Below are 18603 nucleotides of genomic sequence, written 5' to 3'. Positions count from 1 at the left end.
GGAGGAGGTGGTGGTGGTGGTCGTGGTGGTGGAGGTGGACATCGTCATCATCTTCTTGTTGTTCTTCATCATCATCATGATGGAGATTATCATGCCGACGATGAGAAGACCGCCGACGAGAACAACGTCGTCGTCAGCGGATTCTGGCTAAAACGCTGCAGGAGCTGCCTCTCCTGATTATGCTCGGCCGCCTTCGCTCCTTCTTATTAGAATAAAAAAAAGAATTATGGGGATGACTAAGGAGGAGATGGAGGAGGAGGAGGAGGAGGAGGAGGAGGAGGAGGAGGAGGATTTGGTGTTCAAGGAGGATCAGAAGAAATTCAGTGTTGTTGGTCTTACAGGCCTGGGTTAGGAACTTGACATCGTTCAAGTCGGAGAATGCAAACTTGGCACAGACAGATGCAAATGCAGCGAAGAAACCAGCTGAGACGAGCGTCAGATCGACTGCAAGGCCTGAAGATCTACTCCACCTGTGCCGCAGCGATAGATTGTCGTTGACATCTCCCTGCCAAGAAGTCAGCTATGACATTCTGAGATCCAAACAACATGTTGTGACACCAGAACATCTCATCCCATGTCCCTGCTGTCTGCTCTCTGTGGTCTTTCCCCTGCTCCTGCTCCTGCTCCTGCTCCTGCTCCTGCTCCTGCTCCTGCTCCTGCTCTCCCCCGTCTCCTTCCTGGTGCCCTCCAGTCAAGTGCTGGTCATGAGCCGCAAGGTAGTATCGACCAGGGAAGATGGATGACCAGAGGACCGGCCCCCGGCAATGGCAGCAATTGTCATCGCTTAGTTCCGTTCCTCCTGCTGCTCTCCCTCCTCCTTCTTGTACTCAGATCCTCCTCTTCCTCCTTCCTGCTCTCTCCCCTCCCCTCCCCTCCTTCATCCTCCTTGCACCTGCTCTCGTCCGTGCTTCTCTTTCAAGCTTTCTCCTGCGGATCCAACGAATGGCGATTTCCAGGACTGTTCTCCTGCTCCTCCTTGCCGTCACTTCCCATGTGGACGTCTCCTTTTCATTGCCCTCTTTGACCCATGGTGGCATCGCTACCTCGGCGGCAGTCAGGCTCCGAGGAGGAGGGTTGGGGATAGGCGCGGCCGGGATCCTGAAGCACGCGCCATGGAGGAGGAGGCAGGGCATGAATGCGCCGAGCGCCGGCAAGACGAGCAAGAAGGTGGCGGAGGAGGAGAGCAACTCACCGCTGATGACGCTGGGAGCGGTCTTGTTCTACCTAAGCACGTGAGCTTGCTGTTGTCATGGCCCGTATCTCCCTTACCCACCGCCACAGGTCCCTCAGCCTGACCCTCTTGAACAAGCTGATCTTCTCGCGGTTCAAGTATCCTCTCTTCGTGACCGAGTACTTGCGCAGCTTCTCTCTCCTCCTCATTTCTCATCATTCTCCCGCAGGTTTCAGCTCGTTGTAGCCATGGCGTTGCTCTACATCCTCGGAGAGGTCTCGACCAAGCTCGGAGTCCTTACCTTCATTCCTCCTGTCATGGCGAGCTGCTCCTTTCTGGCTGTCCTGTGACAGCATGCGGCAGGTTGACCTGGATGGAGCGATCGCCATGAAGATTCTGCCAGTCACCCTCCTCTTCGTCTCCATGTTGTCGTCGACCAACTACTGCCTCAAGCACGTCGACATCAGCTTCTACCAGGTGCAGGATCCCCCCCTCCCTCTTTCCTCCCATCAAAGGGACCCTCACCACCCCTCCTTCCTTCCATCAACATGATCCCCTCCCGTCCTCCTCCCTCCCATCAACAGGACCCACCCCACCCCAAATTCCTCCCATCAATAGGATCTGAACTTTCAGCAGATCCTCCGATCTCTAGTCATCCCCTTCAACATTCTCATCAGCTACCTCCTCCTCGGAGTCCTGCCTTCTTTCAACGCCTCAACCTGCTCCATCGTCGTCATGGTTGGCTTCGCCCTGGGGACAGTGACGGAGTTAAACTTCAGCCATGAGGTTCCCCTACGCTTTTCTCCCCCCTCTTCCCCCTTCTCCCTCTACTGCCCCCACCCCTGCTGCCCCCTTCTCCCTTCCCTTCCTCCTCCTCCTTGTCCATGTCCCACCAGCCCCACGCGCAGAGTCTCAGCACTCGTTGCAGGGCTTCATCTTTGGGATCTTCTCCTCCATCATGGTAGCCTGCTACTCTACCTCGGTCAAGAAGATTCTGCCGGTGGTGGGCAACTCAACCTGGCGCCTCATGCACTACACGACCTTCCTCGGTATCCTCGCGCTAGCGCCCATGGTCTACATCTCGGGGGAGCTCAAGGGAGCTCTGAGCTCGGGGGCTATGGAGTCAAGGATGTTCTGGCTGATGATGACCAACGTGAGTCGCCGGCGGCATGCGCTCGGTCGGAGCTGACGCTTTCGTCCTCAGGCGGCGGTCGTCGGCTTTCTGATCAACCTGGCCTACTTCGCGCTCATCAAGTACGGATCGCCGCTCACAACTCACATCTCAGGCTGCGCCAAGACGGCCCTGCAGACGGTGCTGTCCGTCATCATCTTCGGTAACAGAGTCTCCTTTTGGAACTCTGTAGGAATCGCCATCACCCTGCTAGGGTCCTCCGCCTACTCCCTTGAGAGATTCCTTGAAGTTCGCCAGAAAAAGCCGTGAGGGGTCAGCAGCTCAGGACGTACAGCAGGAAGGAAGACTATCTGATAGAACCGACCACAAAAGATTCACTCTAAACCACTTCCAACACTCACACCTTTCTCTAGTCTGCCTCATCCTGGCACTCAACGCTTCAGTCCATCTTCTCCATCTCCACGGGCCCATCCTCTTCCGCAGCGGCGCCTGTTGCCTCCGTGTCCATTGGGGCTGCTTGGTCGGGCTTTGCCTCGTCTGCCATCCAGGCATCCTCATCCTTCCTTTCCTCAGGCTCATCCTCATCTTGCTCCTTGGCCTGCTCATCCTCTTTCGGCTGATCCTCCATAGGCTTGTCAGCTTGAGGAGGAGGGGAAGGAGCCTTGGGCTTCGGTCTGTTCATGATCTTCTTGCAAGCATGCTCCAGGTCAGACCTCTTGGACTCCACTTCCGACGCAAACTTGGGTGGAACTTCAGTCTTGGGAGCTGCCTTTATGATGGTTTCCTGCTCCTGCACCCACTTCTCATACTGGTTGCACTCCTCAACAACCTTGGCACGTTCCTCAGCTGTGATGTGAGAGAATCTCTTGTCTTCGGTATGCGACATCCTCCTGCACAAGTCGATGTAGCTCCTCATCTTCCCAAAGGCCTCTCGAACGTCTTCAAAGTCCTTGGCCCTGCTCTCGATAGGATCCCCAATCTGCTTCAGCTCCTTGAGCTTCTCGACGTACACGTCCTTGCTGGTTTCTTCTCCATCTCCATAGAGCCATTCTTCCATGTCGTCCAGCCTCTTGAGAAACTCGCGCTTCTTGTCTTCCGACTCGTACTGAGAGTACGTGGAGGAGATTGCATCTCGCATCTTGTAAACATATTCTTCCAACGAGTTCTTGCTTGCATGGGTCTCATGGACAAGCTCATCGTGGCTGGCCATATTTCGCTCATCCTCCATCAATCTCTCAAGGGCTTCAGGAAGATTTCCGAGTTGAAACGTTGTGTCCACAGAGATTTTCTCCTGTCGTGTAACAAGTTTGGTCTTCGGGGCTTCAGGAACCGCAGGTTTTCAGCTTCGTCAGCCATCTTATCGGCTCCTTCCTCTGTAGTGTTGGTTGCGTTTGAGCTTGGATTCTTGGGGGTACGCTGGGGTGAAGGCTCGACAAGAACCTCTTCCTGAGTTTCCTTCACGCAAGAAAAGATGGCCGGGCATCCGTCAAGTCCCAAACCCAAGTCCAACTTCAACAAGCATTCTCCTTTCTTCGGATCAACATTAACTTTGTGCTTGCACAGCACAACAGATGCATCCTTCGGAAGACCTTCAGCCTGACTGTGCATCCATTCAAAGTGCACCGGAGAAGCGGTCTTGAGCTTCAGGCTCTTCTGTCCTGGGACCTCAGAGCCTCGTTCGAACTCCAATTTGCCTTTGCACGAACCGTCCTCCGAGTAATATTGCACTTCAACGGGAAACAAGCAGCAGTCCGACACGCGGAATTCACGAACCCTGAAGGCTGGCGAGAGCATCGCACAAGCCAAGGATGCACCTCTTGCCACACTCTCGGCAGCGTTGATGGTTGTTCTTGAATCCTTGCCAAAGAATTCCGATACCAACTCACGAACTCTAGGGATTCTCGAAGTTCCTCCAACCATCTCGACGCTGTCCACCTGATCCATCTTGATTCCAGACAACTCCATGGCTGATTCAATGGTAGATTGGATCTTGGCCAACAATCCCTGGCCTTCTAACAATTCCTCGAGCTGCGCCCTAGTGAACATACCTGATACATCCTTATCTTCCATCATACATTCAACATGAATCGGCGTTTCGAGATCCTTCGGATTTGCTGAAAGGGTTTTTTTCAACTTTTCACATTGAGTGCGAAGGCGCAAGCTTGCACGTGAATTTTTCCTAGCATCGACACCGTATTTCTGGTTGAAAACTTCCGCGAAGTGCTCGAACAGCAATTTATCAATGTGTCTACCGCCGATCTCCTTGTTGTACGAATGTGATAAGACCTTGAGTTGCCCCTTCTTGTAAGCAACTACAGAAACTTGCGTGCTCTCATGTCCTAAATCCAGGAAGACTACATGTCTCGGGTTGTCTTCTGGCAAGTCAGTCTTGGTAATACCGTATGCCAGAGCTGTGGCTGTGTTGTCATTGATCAATCGAAGGGATTTCAATCCGGCAATGGAAGCAGCCTCTCTCAAAGCAGTTCTTTGCTTTTCGGTGAAGTACACAGGAACTCCGATGGCGCAGTCAATCACTTCAGATCCATGATCAGCTTGAGCTATTTTCTTCAAGTTCCCAAGGATCATTGACACGAGCTGAGTGGGGGTGAACGTCCTATCATGTCCACAGAGAGAGACTCTGGAAACAACTTCCTCGTTCTCTTCCTCAAGCTTGATGGTGAAGTCTTGCAGCTCCTCCCCATCATGCAGCTTCCTTCCGAGTAACCTCTTCGGCTCTGACACGGTGTTCTTGAGGTTCATCATCCTCTGTGAGGAGCCTCGCTCTCCGATGAACCTCTCACTTGCTCCGAAAGATACAATTGAGGGAGTGCTTCTTTGAGAGGCTTCGTTGCTAACAATATCAACTCCCTTCCTGCGTGCAATCGCAACGACACAGTTGTCAGTACCGAAATCTATGCCCATAACAGCCCCCGTTGGCGCGCCATTGCAACAATCAATCATGCACAGCAACGCGATGGCAGACAGGAAGCATATCTCTAGCAGAGGATTCCTCCATGGCATATTGAATGGCATGGTGGCACGGCGCGAGCAAAGATTCCAGGATCGGGCCTCAGGTCAATTCTGTGCGCGAATTGAAGCCTAGCGCTAAGGGTTCCTGATCAAGGACATGTCAGATCAAGAAAAGCTCTTGTATCTTCAATTATCAAACAAACAAGCATCTCGAGTTCATTCCATGGATGGAACAAGACTAAATGGGACGCAAACATGAAGTTCACAGGCTGCGATGTAGAGATCCAGGATCCTGACTGTAAGAAGAAGAGATGCTATGAATACAGAGACATTCATCAATACAAGGAGATTGATTTCGCTACAAATCAATGCGTTGCTGTGAATGATGATCCAAATGATCGTGAAAGACATGATTTTAGTATCACTTTGTTGATTCCACTCCATGCTGGAGGACATGTACAGTACTTGCATACTCGAAGGGGCTGGAAGGGGAGGAAGAACATAAGAGAGGATAGAACGCATGAGCATGATCAGGAAGGGAAGGGGGCAGAGGGGAGGTAGAAGAGCTGATGCTGGAGGTACAAGCGGACGAGCTCATGGCGAGAAGCAGCGGGCGCAAGGGGAGAGTATTGAGAAAACTGGGGGTAGGGGTAATTCGAAATGGTGGTAGGGGTATACTTGATTGGGGTCAGGGGTACTGAAATTGTTGAATACGGGTCTTCTCCTACAAAGGAAATGTTGAAAAGTACCGGTACTTCTTCGAGTCTTCCTGGGTCCGCTGGGTAGTGATGGATTTGTGATAGGGTGGAGGTACTCTTCATTAGGGGTGGGGTCATGTACAAAGGAACTTGTCGAACTTTCTCCCTCGTGCTGGTCCCTGCAAGCCAGGGACCCCTCCTTGCAAAGTACTTTCAAGGGGTACTTCATGAGAACAGAGGGTGGGGTGGGTTCTTTGAAAGGGGGTCCTGCAAGGGTGATCGTACCAACGGATGGGGTTTCGCCATGAATTTAAAAGGGGGTGGGTACTCAACCCTCATACAGCATTTTGATGGTTACAAATCTCTGGTGATTCATAACGGATTTTGCATGGGTAATGAGGCAGTAATGAGGGAGATGAAGCATGGGGATGAGGGGGATGAAACTTTTGCCAAAGGAGTCGCATGGGAGGATGCGGTGATGACAAGGAGGACGAAGAAGACGACGAGGTGATGCAAGACATGAGAGAAGTCGTAGAGCATCATCATCGTCATCATCATCAGCAGCACCAGCACCAGCACCACCAGCAGCACCAGCACCAGGACCAGCACAAGCACCACCACCACCACCAACAGCACCACCACCACCACCACCACCAGCACCACCACCAGCACCACCACCAGCACCAGCATCACTAGCATCATCATCAGCACCAGCACCAGCACCAGCACCAGCACCAGCACCATCATCATCATCATCATCATCATCATCATCATCATCATCAGCAGCAGCAGCAGCAGCAGCAGCAGCAATATGAAAATCATCATTAGCATTAGCAGCAGCATCAGACTCAGACTCATGGAGAAATCTGAGACCAAGTAAAACCGGAAGGAAGGAGGGAGAGCGGGCGGGCGGGCAGGGTGGGCAGGTGGTGTTTAGGGGACGGAGAGGAGAGTGCGAGAGGATCGACCGGGGGTGTCATAACAGGTGGCCATGGGTGCAAAGCGGCGAGATGCCATGGCTGAGCCGTCTCGTGCAGGTAGTTGCAGTTGGTCTGTATCGGTTGCTCGAGGAAGCGAAGGGGTTTTCGAAGCCAGAGGTGTGTTGCTTGCTCCAGTTGACTGTCCTCCTGACTTGTCTCAGATCTCGGGTTTCAGGGTAGGAGCCGTTGCAGTCGGGGAGAGCGGCACGTCCTATCTGGGAGGCAATGTAGAGTTCCGGCACCAGGGGCTCGAGCATGTCATACATGCAGAGGAGTTCGCCATCACCAACGCGATCAATCATGGGGAAAGGTCCATATCCCACCTGGCCGTCTCCATGGCACCCTGCGGATGTGAGAAACTCTCGAGGCTGTGCTTCCCCTGACCCTCACTCGCTGCCTTCCTGTTGCACTTGCATGTGACTCCGTGCTTCCAGACTGCAGGCAGATCATCTCAGAGCTCGCTGAAGCTTCTCAGCTGTCGATCTGGATCTCACCGTCCAAGAAACCCACAGACATCGATGCTCTCCTTCCCTCCGCCTTCTCCCCGAAGGACCTCGGAGGCAGAGGACGACTGTTGAGCGAGCAAGCACACGAGCTGGAGCTTGTCGAAGTGCCCGAGGAGGCATGGAGGCCTCTAGCAGATGTCGCACTCGAACGTGCTAACCGATCTTACGCGGTTTGCCTCTCCCACTCTCGCTCTGCTGGTTGATCTGCTCGCAGCCGTACACCCGCTCACCATCAGGCGTTGCGCTGATGCTATCTTGCGGAAAGATCGTTGGAGGAGGATACGCAGAGAACTGTGCCTTCAACCCTTCGATCAGCCCTCTCAAGGTGGTTTCTCTTGCTCAGTTCCCCCCCTCTCCTCGCTCACCGCTGCTCTTGTAATGTTTGCAGGCAGCTATCGTTGCAGTGTTGTCTTCACAGCAGAGGTTAGAAGATGTCGAGAAGCTGGTGACTTTCAATCATGTGGTTGATCGGTTTGCACATTGATGAGAGGATAAGGTCCTGGTCGAGATGAGAAACAGTTCTGTCTCACACGAGAGTTCAATCTCCTCCTTCTCAAGATCTCTGTTTCCTCGCGCGCAGGTGGGAATGTCAAGGCTGCTGCTGTGCGGCGCTTAATGGCATGTTCTCAGGTTCTTATCCTTCAGTGTGAACAGCGCAGCGCAGCGCTAGAATGAAGCTATGGACAGGCATTCCTTGATTTGTTCTGGACCTTCATAGAGTAGAAAGAAAAGCAATAAACATTGAACATGCTATGCACAGGATCCTTTCAAGGCATCGCTACACCCCATCGAGCTCATCCTTCTCCGCTAGAGGATGAGCATTGTCTCCAGGGTTCCCCTCATCGCATCCTCCACCTTCCTTCCTGGGAGCTGCGATGAAGAAGAACATGGCGCATAAGAAGAGTTGTGTGCTTGCCGTTGCAATCAATATCGGGTTGAATGATTTCCACACTGAATGTGTTATTGCGAAGAAGACAGGCCCAATCGCTACCCCCAGGAGGCCTGCAGCAGCCAAGAGTGCCTGCAAATGATTACGTTTAGAATTGAATCCTCCTCCTCCTCCTCCTCCTCCTCCTCCTCCTCATCATCATCATCATCATCATCATCATCATCATCATCATCATCATCATCATCATGGTCATCGTCGTCGTCGTCGTCATCATCATCATCATCATGGTTCTCACCTGCATGCTACCAACATGCGCCCTTCCATACAATGACGCAAAGATGGTAATCCCCATCACCTACACTTCATAGTCAGCGTGCTGAAAGAAAGGGGAAGCTGAGCAGGATATCAGCGGAGGGAGAAGAAGGGGTGGGAGAGCGGACAAGTTATGTAGAAGAGGTGAGGGGAAAGGGAACGACGGAGGTGAAACATCGAACCTGGTTGCCTCCCACAAACAACCCCGTGAACACTCCAAAAGAGAACGCCATGGCGGAGTTGGACATGAAGATAGCTATTATCTGCGCGACAGCAGCAGCGAACGGAAGCTTGCGGACAGCCAGTCAGTCTACGAGGCCGGGCAGGATCAGGGATGGGGAGGGGAGCTTTACCACGGAGCATCTCCGCAGCTTGTCGTTGTTGTTGCTCACACCGTCTAGCAGGCCTCCGGTGATCACTGCTCCTGCTGGAACGAACAGTCCGACCGCAGAGTAAATCAGCGACGTGCTCGAAGGGAGCATCCCCCGCTCTGCGCAGAAGGCTTGCAAGTGAACGTTCATGCCCCCCCACCCAGACCCCAAGGTGAAGGCCACGGCGATGATGAACCAGCACTGGTAGGTTCGAATGGCTTCCCAGAAGGTGAAGTTAATCTCGCGCTCCTCCTCCTTCCCTCCCTCTGCCTCTTCGAGACTGTCGCCCTCGTGCTTGAGCCCGTCGGGGAGCAACCCGACTTCTTCCGGTGAATTCTGCAGGAAGAGCAGGGCAGGGAGGTCCAGCAGAAGGACGACGAGCGTGCACAGCATCGTGACCTGCAATCCATCAAGTGACGATATAGAGAGCAGCGTAAGAGGGGGAGGGGGATGGGGTAGAATGGAGAGAGGGAGACAGAGAAGAGAGGGAGGAGGCGATTCTTCAAGTTCTCACACCTCCCTCCATCCATACTGCTGCATCAGCACATTCACAACAGCAGCAAGTTGCAATTGTAGCGCCAGCGCTATCTGGAGCCCTGAACCCTCCGGACTCAGCCCAACCCCTCGAGCTGGGGACATCTGACTCACCTGCTGCTGCCCTCCCTCTCAGCTTGCGGAACCATCTGTTCACAGTCACCATAGCTGAGAAGGCCACAGTCTCCGGGCCCAGCATGCGCATCCCAACGTACGAGAGGCTGGAATTTCTGTCACAAGACAAGGTGGGTAGCGGAACGGGTCACCATGTAAGGTAGAAATTCCGGGACTGCGACATAACCAGCAGCGACATGCAGAAGGGAAGCAGCCCGAGCTTGACCGTTGCTCTGGTTCCTGTCATGCAACTTGAGCCTCCTCCCAGCCTCCAGGGACGGTGACCTATCCTATCGACTACCCGCCCGATCAGCTGTAGATAGACAGAGCTTCCCGCCAGGGAGAAGAAGAACAGGGCAGAGACAGTCTCGCGCGATACACCGAAATCTGTACAAGACGTTCACAAAGAGGGCCTTCGAGACATCTCGAGAGACCTTGCACAAGATACTCTGTGTAGAGCCCGAGAAAGAAGCTCTGAGGCAATGGTCAGGATCTTGCAAACATCATGGGAGGCGCTCACCTGCCCCGGGTTGGCAGAGAGAAAGATGGGAATGCAAGAGGCAAGGACGGCATGACCATACCATCTTCCTGGGAAGAGGCTGGAAGGGCATTGTAAGCGGCAGCGGCAGCGGCAGGACTTGAGGCAAACCTTTCGAATATCCTGATCCCCAAGGGAGCTGCTCGCTGCTGCTGGTTGTCATGCGTCTTCTCCCTCTTCTGCTCCTGGTTCACCACCATGTCCAAGAGCTCGCTCCTTCGTCCTCAAGGCGGATCAACGGCTGCCTCTAACAGGAGACAGGGCACACACGCCTTGTTTTGATCTGCCAACTACTTGATCGCTACCTCCCATGAGAGCATGAGGGGGGTCCGCAAGAGACATGCATCCTCCTCATTGAGAGCTGGTGACCTTCATGACGGACATGCCGGCATCGCTTGATCCTCTCCGACGCCATGTTCAGCACCCTTGACTCTCGCCTCCCACCGCATATACCGCATGTGCGAAACCTTGAGTGTAGAGCGGTTCTATTCGATTCATGGTATTCTAGTGCGGTTTAAATCGGCATTTCCCTTTTACCATGCAACCGCCCCTCTAGCTGGGTTTCCCCCCTCCGACGGCCATGGCAGGGTGAGGTGAAGGAGCGGAGACGGCGAGGAAGGAGATGGCGAGGAAGGAGACGGCAAGTGGGAGGGACGAGCTTGCTGTGGTTTGAACCCGAGGCGCTTCTCTCTTACCGGACCTGCAAAGCAGCATGCCGCTTTCAGGCTGATTTAGACCGGTAGGGATGGAAGGCTTGCGGATCAAGACCCCTCCTGTGCGAGGAAGTGAACAGCTCGATCGACCTCCGTTGCCGAACAAGCAAGGCTTCTTCAAGAAGCTCCTGTCTTACTTCTCTGCCAAGAAGGCCCAGGACGACTACGAGGTTCAGTCGGTCAAGTCCGAAGCAACCTTGAAGGACGACCTGAGTGATGCCAACCACATCTTTGATGCCGAGGAGCATTCCTCACGCCCTCCAGACTCGGGGAGGAGGTCGAACAGCATCAGCGTGTCTGCAAGAGACGACGTGAGCGTTACGAGCTCAAGGAGGACGAGGGAGGTGAAGTCAAGGGCAGACAAGGACGGAGACGAACAGCAAAGCGTCACATGGTCGGAAGATCGTTCGAGGGACGCGAGCCCTGCAGGAGGGAAGGACGTCCAGCTCAAGGACTCGTTCAAGATCCTACGTGAGCCGCCGGTCTGGTTCGACCCAGTGGAAGACCGAGTGAGGAGCCGATGGTTTTCAGTCCTGTCGTTCACCTGCATCATCTCTGTGCTCTCTACAGTCCTGCTGAGAGGGGTCTGGGATACCTCAACCGTCCTGAAGCTCGACAAGCGCCCAGTGCTCAAGACCCTCTTCGCAAGCGGCAACCCGATGATCATTGACTGCTACCCGTTGACCAACATGTCCTTCAAGGTACAGGCCTTGAACAGGAACGGATGGCCGTTGAGGGATATCACGATTGCGGTGCACGTGGTTGACTTCAGGCTGAGTCCTGTCGTTCGATCTCGACTTCCCTTCTGCGACCCAACGTGGTCCAGCACCGCCCATGCGGCGAGCAACCAGCCGGTGAACCTGTCCCATGTTGCCTTTGCCAGCGAATGAGAGCGATGTGGAACAGGTTTGCCAAGTGAGTCTCGTTGGAAGTTCCGTCCTTACAGACCGAGATGGAGTGGCCGACTTCAAGCGTCTGGCTTTCGACGCTGGTGAAGCTCTCGTGTACCTTCGCGTGTCATGTTCTGATTGACCTGACAGCGTTGCCGGGAGCTTATCGTCTAGAGTTCTACACGGCCGAGTCGGCATTGAATGCTTCCGAGTGGGTGACAGTCAAGGTAAAGCCTGCTTGACTCGCTTCTCCAACTCACTTCCTCTCCTCCTCTCCCTCCACCCCGCAGCCTGCCATCTCCTCCATCGAAGCCGATCCCCTCGCTTCCCCGGGTCGCGAGTCAGGCACAGATATCCAGTTTGACAACCGGGAGGTTCCGATGAAGCTCTCGAGCTCTCCTCCAGCTCTTCGAGTGATCGCAGGTGGAGGCTTTGCTGGGATTGGTTCGCTGCCGAGTAGGGGAGTCCCTGGGATCGATCTGAATGTCACCGTTCACGCTGTCGGGTTGGACTTCCGTTACGATCTGAACGGAAGTCTAGAGGAGACGATTGCACTGGATGCTGAGGAGATGGAGCAATGGTCTTTGGGTTCTGTTGTCCTGTCAGGAAACACAGCTCAGGTGATCTGCATTCCCTCCCTCCCTCCCTCCCCTCCCCTCCCTCCCCTCCCCTCCCTCCCCCATCTCGCTCTCACAGCCTTTTCCGTTTGTGCGAGATGTTTTCTCTCTCATCTTCGCTGTTCAAAGTGATGTCCTCGGCTGCCTGTGTCGTTGTTCTGCTCGATCGAGATTTCAAGCTGTCTCGCGCTGACTTGACGCTTACAGGCAAGCACTGATGGTTTCGTCAGCTTCCCAAACCTCTCCGTATTGGGCTACGATCAACCCCTGCTGCTCCTCGCGTTTGTCTGTCACGGGGAAGTTTTCGTGTGGTCTCAGGTGCAGCTCCAACCAGCATTCAATGTGAGCGAGCGGGCGGCAAGCTCCGATGGCTTCGGCGCGCTTGCTACCGTCGCCTTCCTCCACCTCCCAGCACCACTGGCGGCGAGCTCCCCTTCCTCTGTTTCCATCCTCTCGTGGCCGGACCGGGCAGTAGAAGGCGAGCAGTTCGAGGTCAAGTTCCAGCATCCCAGCTCGCTCGATGGAGCTGCGCTAGTGCCCCGCGTCCGACCTCTCCCCTCCGCTGTGCAGACAGCTGAGCTCTACCTAGAGGGTCCTTCCTCCATCGCCTTCGGGGAGATGCGAACTCCAGTGAGGATGAACGAGATAGACTCTAGGTTCAAGATCCTGCTGGGCAGCCCTGCTGTGGTCCTGCTGGGGAGTGCGGGGAGCGGGAGAGCGGCGGGCACCTTCCGTTTCTCCACCTTCGGGGCTGCTGGGGAGTACGAGGTAATCTTCTACCTCTTCGGTCGGCCAGTAGCGTCCAGGCAGATCAACGTGACAAGCTCAGTCGGGCTCGTGACTGTCGGAGCCTCCCCTTCCTTGTGCGGCCCCTCCTACCAGCCCGTCTGCCGCCATGCCGGGGGCCAGTGCTCCTTCGGGCATTTCTTCGGGGACAAGCTCGTCCCGCCCTCCTCGCCGTGTCAGGGTCTTGTTGCCATGACGGTGTATACGTCGCTAGAGCTGGGCCAGTCGCTGCTGTGGATCCTCGTGCATGGCTCTTCCTCCAACGCCTTCGTGCCTGGCAAATTCGTCGAGCTCCAGATGGTCCCCTGGGGAGTCAACGTGTCCTTGTGGTCGAGCTACAGCGTCGACATGAACCCCGTCGTGACCAGCTCCAAATTTGTCGCTGGCTCCGGCAAGTATGGCTCCGCCTCCCTCGCCTCCTTCCAGCTCCTCGTCGTTCCTCCCTCCATCAGCTCCCTGCAGCCATGCTTGAGGATAGACGACACGCTCTATCCCACGGGAATTCAAGTGCAGGCATCGAGCATGGTGCTAGAGGCTGAGGCCGCTTGCTCAGCCTTGCGCGCCTGCGCCTTCATCAGGACAGTCGTTGGAGTCCCCGACATCGTGCAGGCAGGAGAGGTTCTGAAGCCCTTCCCAGCAGCAAGGATCGTTGACGCAAGGGGAGAAGGTCTGTCAGGGCGGCTGGTCTGTTTCATCTATGGGACAGCCAAGTATTTGGAGGCTGCAACGAGCCTGCAGGCGTTCGTAGACGACTCGGTGGTGCCGGGGCTGAAGAACAGCACGCAAGCCTCCCTGGGCCTGATGGACATACAGGAGGCCAGCTTCCCCAGGGCCTGCAACTTCACAGAGAGCACTGGTGACGTCACCTTCACCAACCTCTTCATCAACTCCTCCTCGACTGACAACTCTACCCGCACGCTGTGGAGGTTCGTCGCGCTCAACGCTTTCTCGAACGAGCATATCTCGTGCTTGAGGGGATACTCGGCCTGGGCCCCCGCCTGTGCGAGCTCCGTCCGCTCCTCCCTTGTACGCAACCCCATCGCCCGCATCGTCACAGGCCCCACCCCCCTCGTTCAGTCCGCCACCGTCAACGGGCAGCCCTCCCTCCTCCTCGACCCGTCCGACTTCTCGTCGCAAAGTCGCAGCATCAACTTCTCCATCCCTGTCTCCTGCTACGACGACCTTGACGCCCTCGTGCCCTTCCACGGCCTCGAGGTGCGGATGTCTCACTTGTGGAACAGCCGGTCGGAGGAGGCGGTGAGCATGGACTACAGCATGTCCGTGAGCACCAGCGAGCTCTTGATCAGCCTGCACACAACCCTAGCAGGCGTGTACGTGCTGGAGCTGAACGCGTTCAACCTGCGGAGGAGAGTCTTTCTGCGGATGAGGTACAGCAAGGTCAGTGCCATGGCCCAGCTCAGGGATCGCAACGCGTTCTACAGCGACTTCACTCCCATCCCCTGTGTGTGGGACTGCGACGCCAAGAACGTCTCCAACATCGGGCAAGTCCACCCGCAGGACCTCAGGTTCTCCCTCCTCGACCAGAGCGGGAAGGCGGTGGAGGGGGCGCAGGTCTACCTGCTCCTCGAGTGCGTATCCCAGTGCTCGGCCAACGCTGGGCAGCTGTCAGGCATCGTCTCCCTACAGTCCGCGTTGCACTCGGATGGTGAGACTTACGCGCACGTGCCGAGCCTGTCGCTGTCAGCAGCGAGGCCGGGCACCTATCGCTTCCAGGTCTTCCTGTTCGGCCCTTCCTGGCAGTCTGCTGCCAGCCAGACCTCCAAGCTCCACATCCTGACGTCTGAGTTCACCGTCATGGACCAAGTCTACATCTCCTACTCCACTCCCCCCTTCAACCTCCTCCCCGGCAGGGCCGACATGCTCCTGTGGAACAAGACTGCGCTGGGTGCGGGAGGAGGAGGGGGTGAAGAGATCCTGGCAGCCGTCTCTGTGCGCATCCAGCGCTGGAGCGGCAATACCGCCTTCCTCTACCCGAGCGCATGGCGACCTCCTGTGCTCACCGTCCAGATGGCGGGACTTGCCGTCGGGACGCAACCAGGAGCAGGAGACACGGAGGTTGTCAACGTCACCCTACAGGGCCTTCAGCTGGGGTATGCTCGGGCAGCCAGCACGGGCTCCCCGCTCCTCGCTTCCTCCTCTATCCTTGGTATGTCGAGAACCTTGCGTTTCGGGTGGTACTCGTTCGCGATTGGGGGTGAGGGGGTGACCAGGGACGTAGAAACTCTGCTGGACAACAGCTCGCTGTGGCTGCCGGAGGGGCAAGGTTACTTGCTCTCTCCTCCCTTCGGCGTATCGGAGAAGCCCTTCCTCCTCAGCATCATCAGCAGGATACCGCAGGTGGTTGGGCAGGGGCAGGAGTTCCTAGTGCGCGTGCAGGCCAGGCTGGCCAACGGGCAGCCGCTGGAGGGCGTGACGGTAGAGGCGGAGATCGCAGTGGAGTGTACAGCTGAGGACGCGAGCTACTGCGGGCCCCTACAGTTCAAGACGGTCAGTGGCGGCCCCTCCCCCCAGAGCTCCTACCTGTTCAAGGATCAGGTGCTGATAACTACCGTCTACACCACCCGACTCATCCTCCTCACCACCACCGGCTTCTCCCTCAACGCCTCCACCGACGTCACCGACACCAACGGCGTCGCTGACGTGCTGGTGGTGCTGGGAAGGGCCCAGCCTGGTCGTTATCGCATCCGCTTCCGCAACGGGGGCACGTTCAGCGACGATTCAGATCCTTTCCTTGTGACCAACCTCGTCGCCTCGATCAACATCTCCGTCCCTCTCGTCGGAACGGCTCCTGGACTCTCCGTCCCCAAGCGCTCGCTCGGTCCCTACGACTTCAACCTGGGCAGCAGCTTCGTCTCCCTCCCCTCCGTCTACACCATCACCGGGGTCGTCGGCTCCCAGCCCACCATCACCTCAGCTCAGGTCCGCGTCCTCGACAGCAGCGGCAACGCACTGCGAAGGAGCTCAGAGGTTTCGCTGCACATCGTGACGTGCGGGCAGGACTGGGTGGAGCCAGGAACCCTAGTGTTCCCTCCCAACACCACTAGCGGGTGCGAGGAGTTTGTAGACTGGAACCTGACGCAGCCTCCGTCGTGGGTGTGCGAGGATGGAGCATGCGACAGGGGCTACACGCTCTTTGCTGGGGTCAACTTCTTCACAACAGCTGAGACAGGCTTCTACTACGTCTTCTTCGCCTCTGACGGGTACGTGGCCAGCCAGGCGCAGCCCCTGTACGCCAGCAACCTTGCAATCCCAGCTGCATCTGAGCTGCTCTCGTACCGGCTCGTGCTGATGCTCGGGCTGGGAGGGATGATCCTCCTCCTCAACGCCAACATCGTGGACAGAAGTCGGGTCTGGATTCAACTCTCCCTCCTCGGCTGCATAGTCTTCGCCATCGTTTCTGCCTTGTACTTCCGTGCTGTGATCGCCTCCTATGGGTCTCCTTCCAAGGTAAGAGGAGGAGCGTCCTACCAGTCTGCCGCTGCTCACTGTTGCTTCAGGTGCAGCAGGAGATCGTCCTGTGCGGAGGGCTCATGGTGATCAACACTTTCGCCATCACCATCATCCTCCTTCGGCTGGTGGTTCAGACTGACAGCCTGCAGTACTTCACGTACAGGCAGAAACGCTACCTGACTGCCTTCAGAAACCTGCTGGTCAGCCCTGAGGCCAGGGAGAAGAAGGTGAAGAGGACTTGGAGCATGCGGAGGAAGAAGAACAGAGTTCACCCCAAGGAGGAGGAGGTCACCAGAGCGTCCTCCTCCTCCCATGGCCCCATGGTGCACGGACACAACCTGGGCAGCAACGAGGACGGGAAGGCGCAGGCTGAGGCCACCGGGCTGCAAAAGAGGAGGGAGATCTTGAGGAAAGAGAACGCCAAGGACCGCGAGATCGTCCTTGCTCGCAAGGCGTCAACGGAGGAGGCGATGGCGCGGCAGAAGAAAGTTCGGATCCAGGACGAGAAGGAGGTCAAGAGGGAGGTGGTGGAGTTGGAGGGCTTCTGGGGGCTCCTCGGCATCCTCGCAGACTACGGGAAGGAACTCGTGGACCGGCTGGTCGGGGAAGGAGGAGGAAGAGGAGGAAGCTTCGAGACGGGCTTCAACTACCCCGTCCGCCTCCTCCAGGGCTTCGGGATGTCAGCCTGCGCCGTCTTCGTTCTCCTGGTTGCCCTACAGTCGCTGACCAACAGGGTCGTGTTCGGGCTCGAGAGACTGCGAGCAGAGGTCGTGAGGTACCGTGAGGCGCTGGGGAACTACCAGACCTCCGTCTCCTCCTCCTCCAGCATGGCGGCCTATCCTACCGCCCCCTACTCCAACAGGTACGACATCGTCGCGCTCTCTTACACGGTAATGGAGTCGATCTACGGAGACGGGCCCGCGTTCTTCGAGCAGCTCCTCTCCTCCATGCTCACGGGGACCTCGGCAGGTCAGCTAGCCATCATCGCCTCCTTCCTATGGGCATGGCTGCAGATCTTTCGCTCCTACCGGCGGATGATGATGCAGCTGAGGGCTGACCATACCCTCATCCGCGTCTGGCACTTCCCCATCCATGACGCTTCTGGCTACGTGGGGAGGCAGCTCTGGTCCAGCCTCGTGTCGGCCATGCTGGTTTTCATTCCCGTCTTCTTCCTCGTCTCCTTCCTCCTGTGGCAGCCCACCCAGCGCTTCTTTGTCTTCTTCGTCTTCCTCCCTCTTGGGGGGCTGGCTCTGATCGAGCTCGGCTGCTGGGGACTGCGGGCCTGGGTCAACAGCATAGCAGTGAGCGGCATCTACATCCGTTCGAGAAGGATCTATGGCGTCTACGACTTCATCGGCCTCTACCTCCACTTCCTCACTGGACCCGCTCTCGCCGTCCTCCGCGTCCTCTTCACATACGCTGACTTCGCCATCAACTTCTGCAGGCTCGACATCCCGGTGCTCGAGGGCTCCCTCGCCAACTTCGATCCCGGGCATGCTGCCTTCATGGCGATGCTCTACCTCGACTTCTTCTACAACGCCCCCGTCACCTCCGTCATGGCCTACAACCTCTCCAACGCGCTGTACCGCCGGAGGGAGCTCAAGCAGATCTCGGAGGCGGTAGGAGCCTCGAAGTCCATCCTCCCCTTCCCCTTCCTGCCCTTCCTCTCTGGCTACGACTGCCTCCTGCTTCCCTTCTAGCTCACTCCCTCCTCTCACCCTTCAGCTTCCTGCAAGCCTCCATCTTTCATTCTTCCTCCCTCTCTTTGCTTTCCTTCTCTTGCGCTCACCTCTCTTTGCCTTGCAGGATCAGTCCACTGAAGGAAAAGCCGCGAGGGAGCGAAAGAAGATAGCAATCGTTCAGAGAAATCGATGGCAGGCAAGATCACCTCCCTCCCTCCCTCTCTCCCTC

At 56.4% G+C, this 18603-nt stretch overlaps 5 protein-coding genes across 5 annotated transcripts; 3 read left to right on the top strand and 2 right to left on the bottom strand.

Annotated features, from left to right (window-relative positions):
• Nucleotides 1–1249: 1249 nt before the first annotated feature.
• GUITHDRAFT_66600 (hypothetical protein) lies at nucleotides 1250–2612 on the top strand (the record flags this gene model as incomplete). The annotated part of the gene is made up of 6 exons (XM_005837877.1): nucleotides 1250–1350; nucleotides 1401–1485; nucleotides 1535–1648; nucleotides 1805–1957; nucleotides 2100–2324; nucleotides 2376–2612. The coding sequence occupies 6 exons, from the start codon at nucleotides 1250–1252 to the stop codon at nucleotides 2610–2612; spliced, it is 915 nt and encodes a 304-aa protein (XP_005837934.1).
• Nucleotides 2613–2742: 130 nt separating this feature from the next.
• On the bottom strand, nucleotides 2743–5264 carry GUITHDRAFT_103535 (hypothetical protein; the record flags this gene model as incomplete). The annotated part of the gene is made up of 2 exons (XM_005837876.1): nucleotides 2743–3594; nucleotides 3744–5264. 2 exons carry the CDS (start codon nucleotides 5262–5264, stop codon nucleotides 2743–2745), a joined length of 2373 nt encoding a protein of 790 aa, XP_005837933.1.
• Nucleotides 5265–6981: 1717 nt separating this feature from the next.
• GUITHDRAFT_161756 (hypothetical protein) lies at nucleotides 6982–8132 on the top strand (the record flags this gene model as incomplete). The annotated part of the gene is made up of 6 exons (XM_005837875.1): nucleotides 6982–7068; nucleotides 7113–7302; nucleotides 7386–7627; nucleotides 7672–7782; nucleotides 7846–7902; nucleotides 8088–8132. The coding sequence occupies 6 exons, from the start codon at nucleotides 6982–6984 to the stop codon at nucleotides 8130–8132; spliced, it is 732 nt and encodes a 243-aa protein (XP_005837932.1).
• Nucleotides 8133–8235: 103 nt separating this feature from the next.
• On the bottom strand, nucleotides 8236–10415 carry GUITHDRAFT_103532 (hypothetical protein; the record flags this gene model as incomplete). Its single annotated transcript, XM_005837874.1, has 11 exons — nucleotides 8236–8478; nucleotides 8642–8701; nucleotides 8841–8921; nucleotides 9012–9428; nucleotides 9546–9625; nucleotides 9678–9784; nucleotides 9830–9917; nucleotides 9963–10064; nucleotides 10112–10151; nucleotides 10198–10276; nucleotides 10327–10415. The coding sequence occupies 11 exons, from the start codon at nucleotides 10413–10415 to the stop codon at nucleotides 8236–8238; spliced, it is 1386 nt and encodes a 461-aa protein (XP_005837931.1).
• A 545-nt stretch (nucleotides 10416–10960) lies between these two features.
• On the top strand, nucleotides 10961–18392 carry GUITHDRAFT_103531 (hypothetical protein; the record flags this gene model as incomplete). The annotated part of the gene is made up of 6 exons (XM_005837873.1): nucleotides 10961–11782; nucleotides 11835–11919; nucleotides 11969–12045; nucleotides 12109–12438; nucleotides 12643–16689; nucleotides 16740–18392. The coding sequence occupies 6 exons, from the start codon at nucleotides 10961–10963 to the stop codon at nucleotides 18390–18392; spliced, it is 7014 nt and encodes a 2337-aa protein (XP_005837930.1).
• Between the last annotated feature and the right edge of the window lie 211 nt (nucleotides 18393–18603).

The sequence above is a fragment of the Guillardia theta genome (genome assembly GCF_000315625.1).
Source record: "Guillardia theta CCMP2712 unplaced genomic scaffold GUITHscaffold_13, whole genome shotgun sequence".
Lineage (NCBI taxonomy): Eukaryota > Cryptophyceae > Pyrenomonadales > Geminigeraceae > Guillardia > Guillardia theta.
Note: the sequence above shows the minus strand (reverse complement) of the source record. Positions and strands in the feature narration are given on the sequence as shown.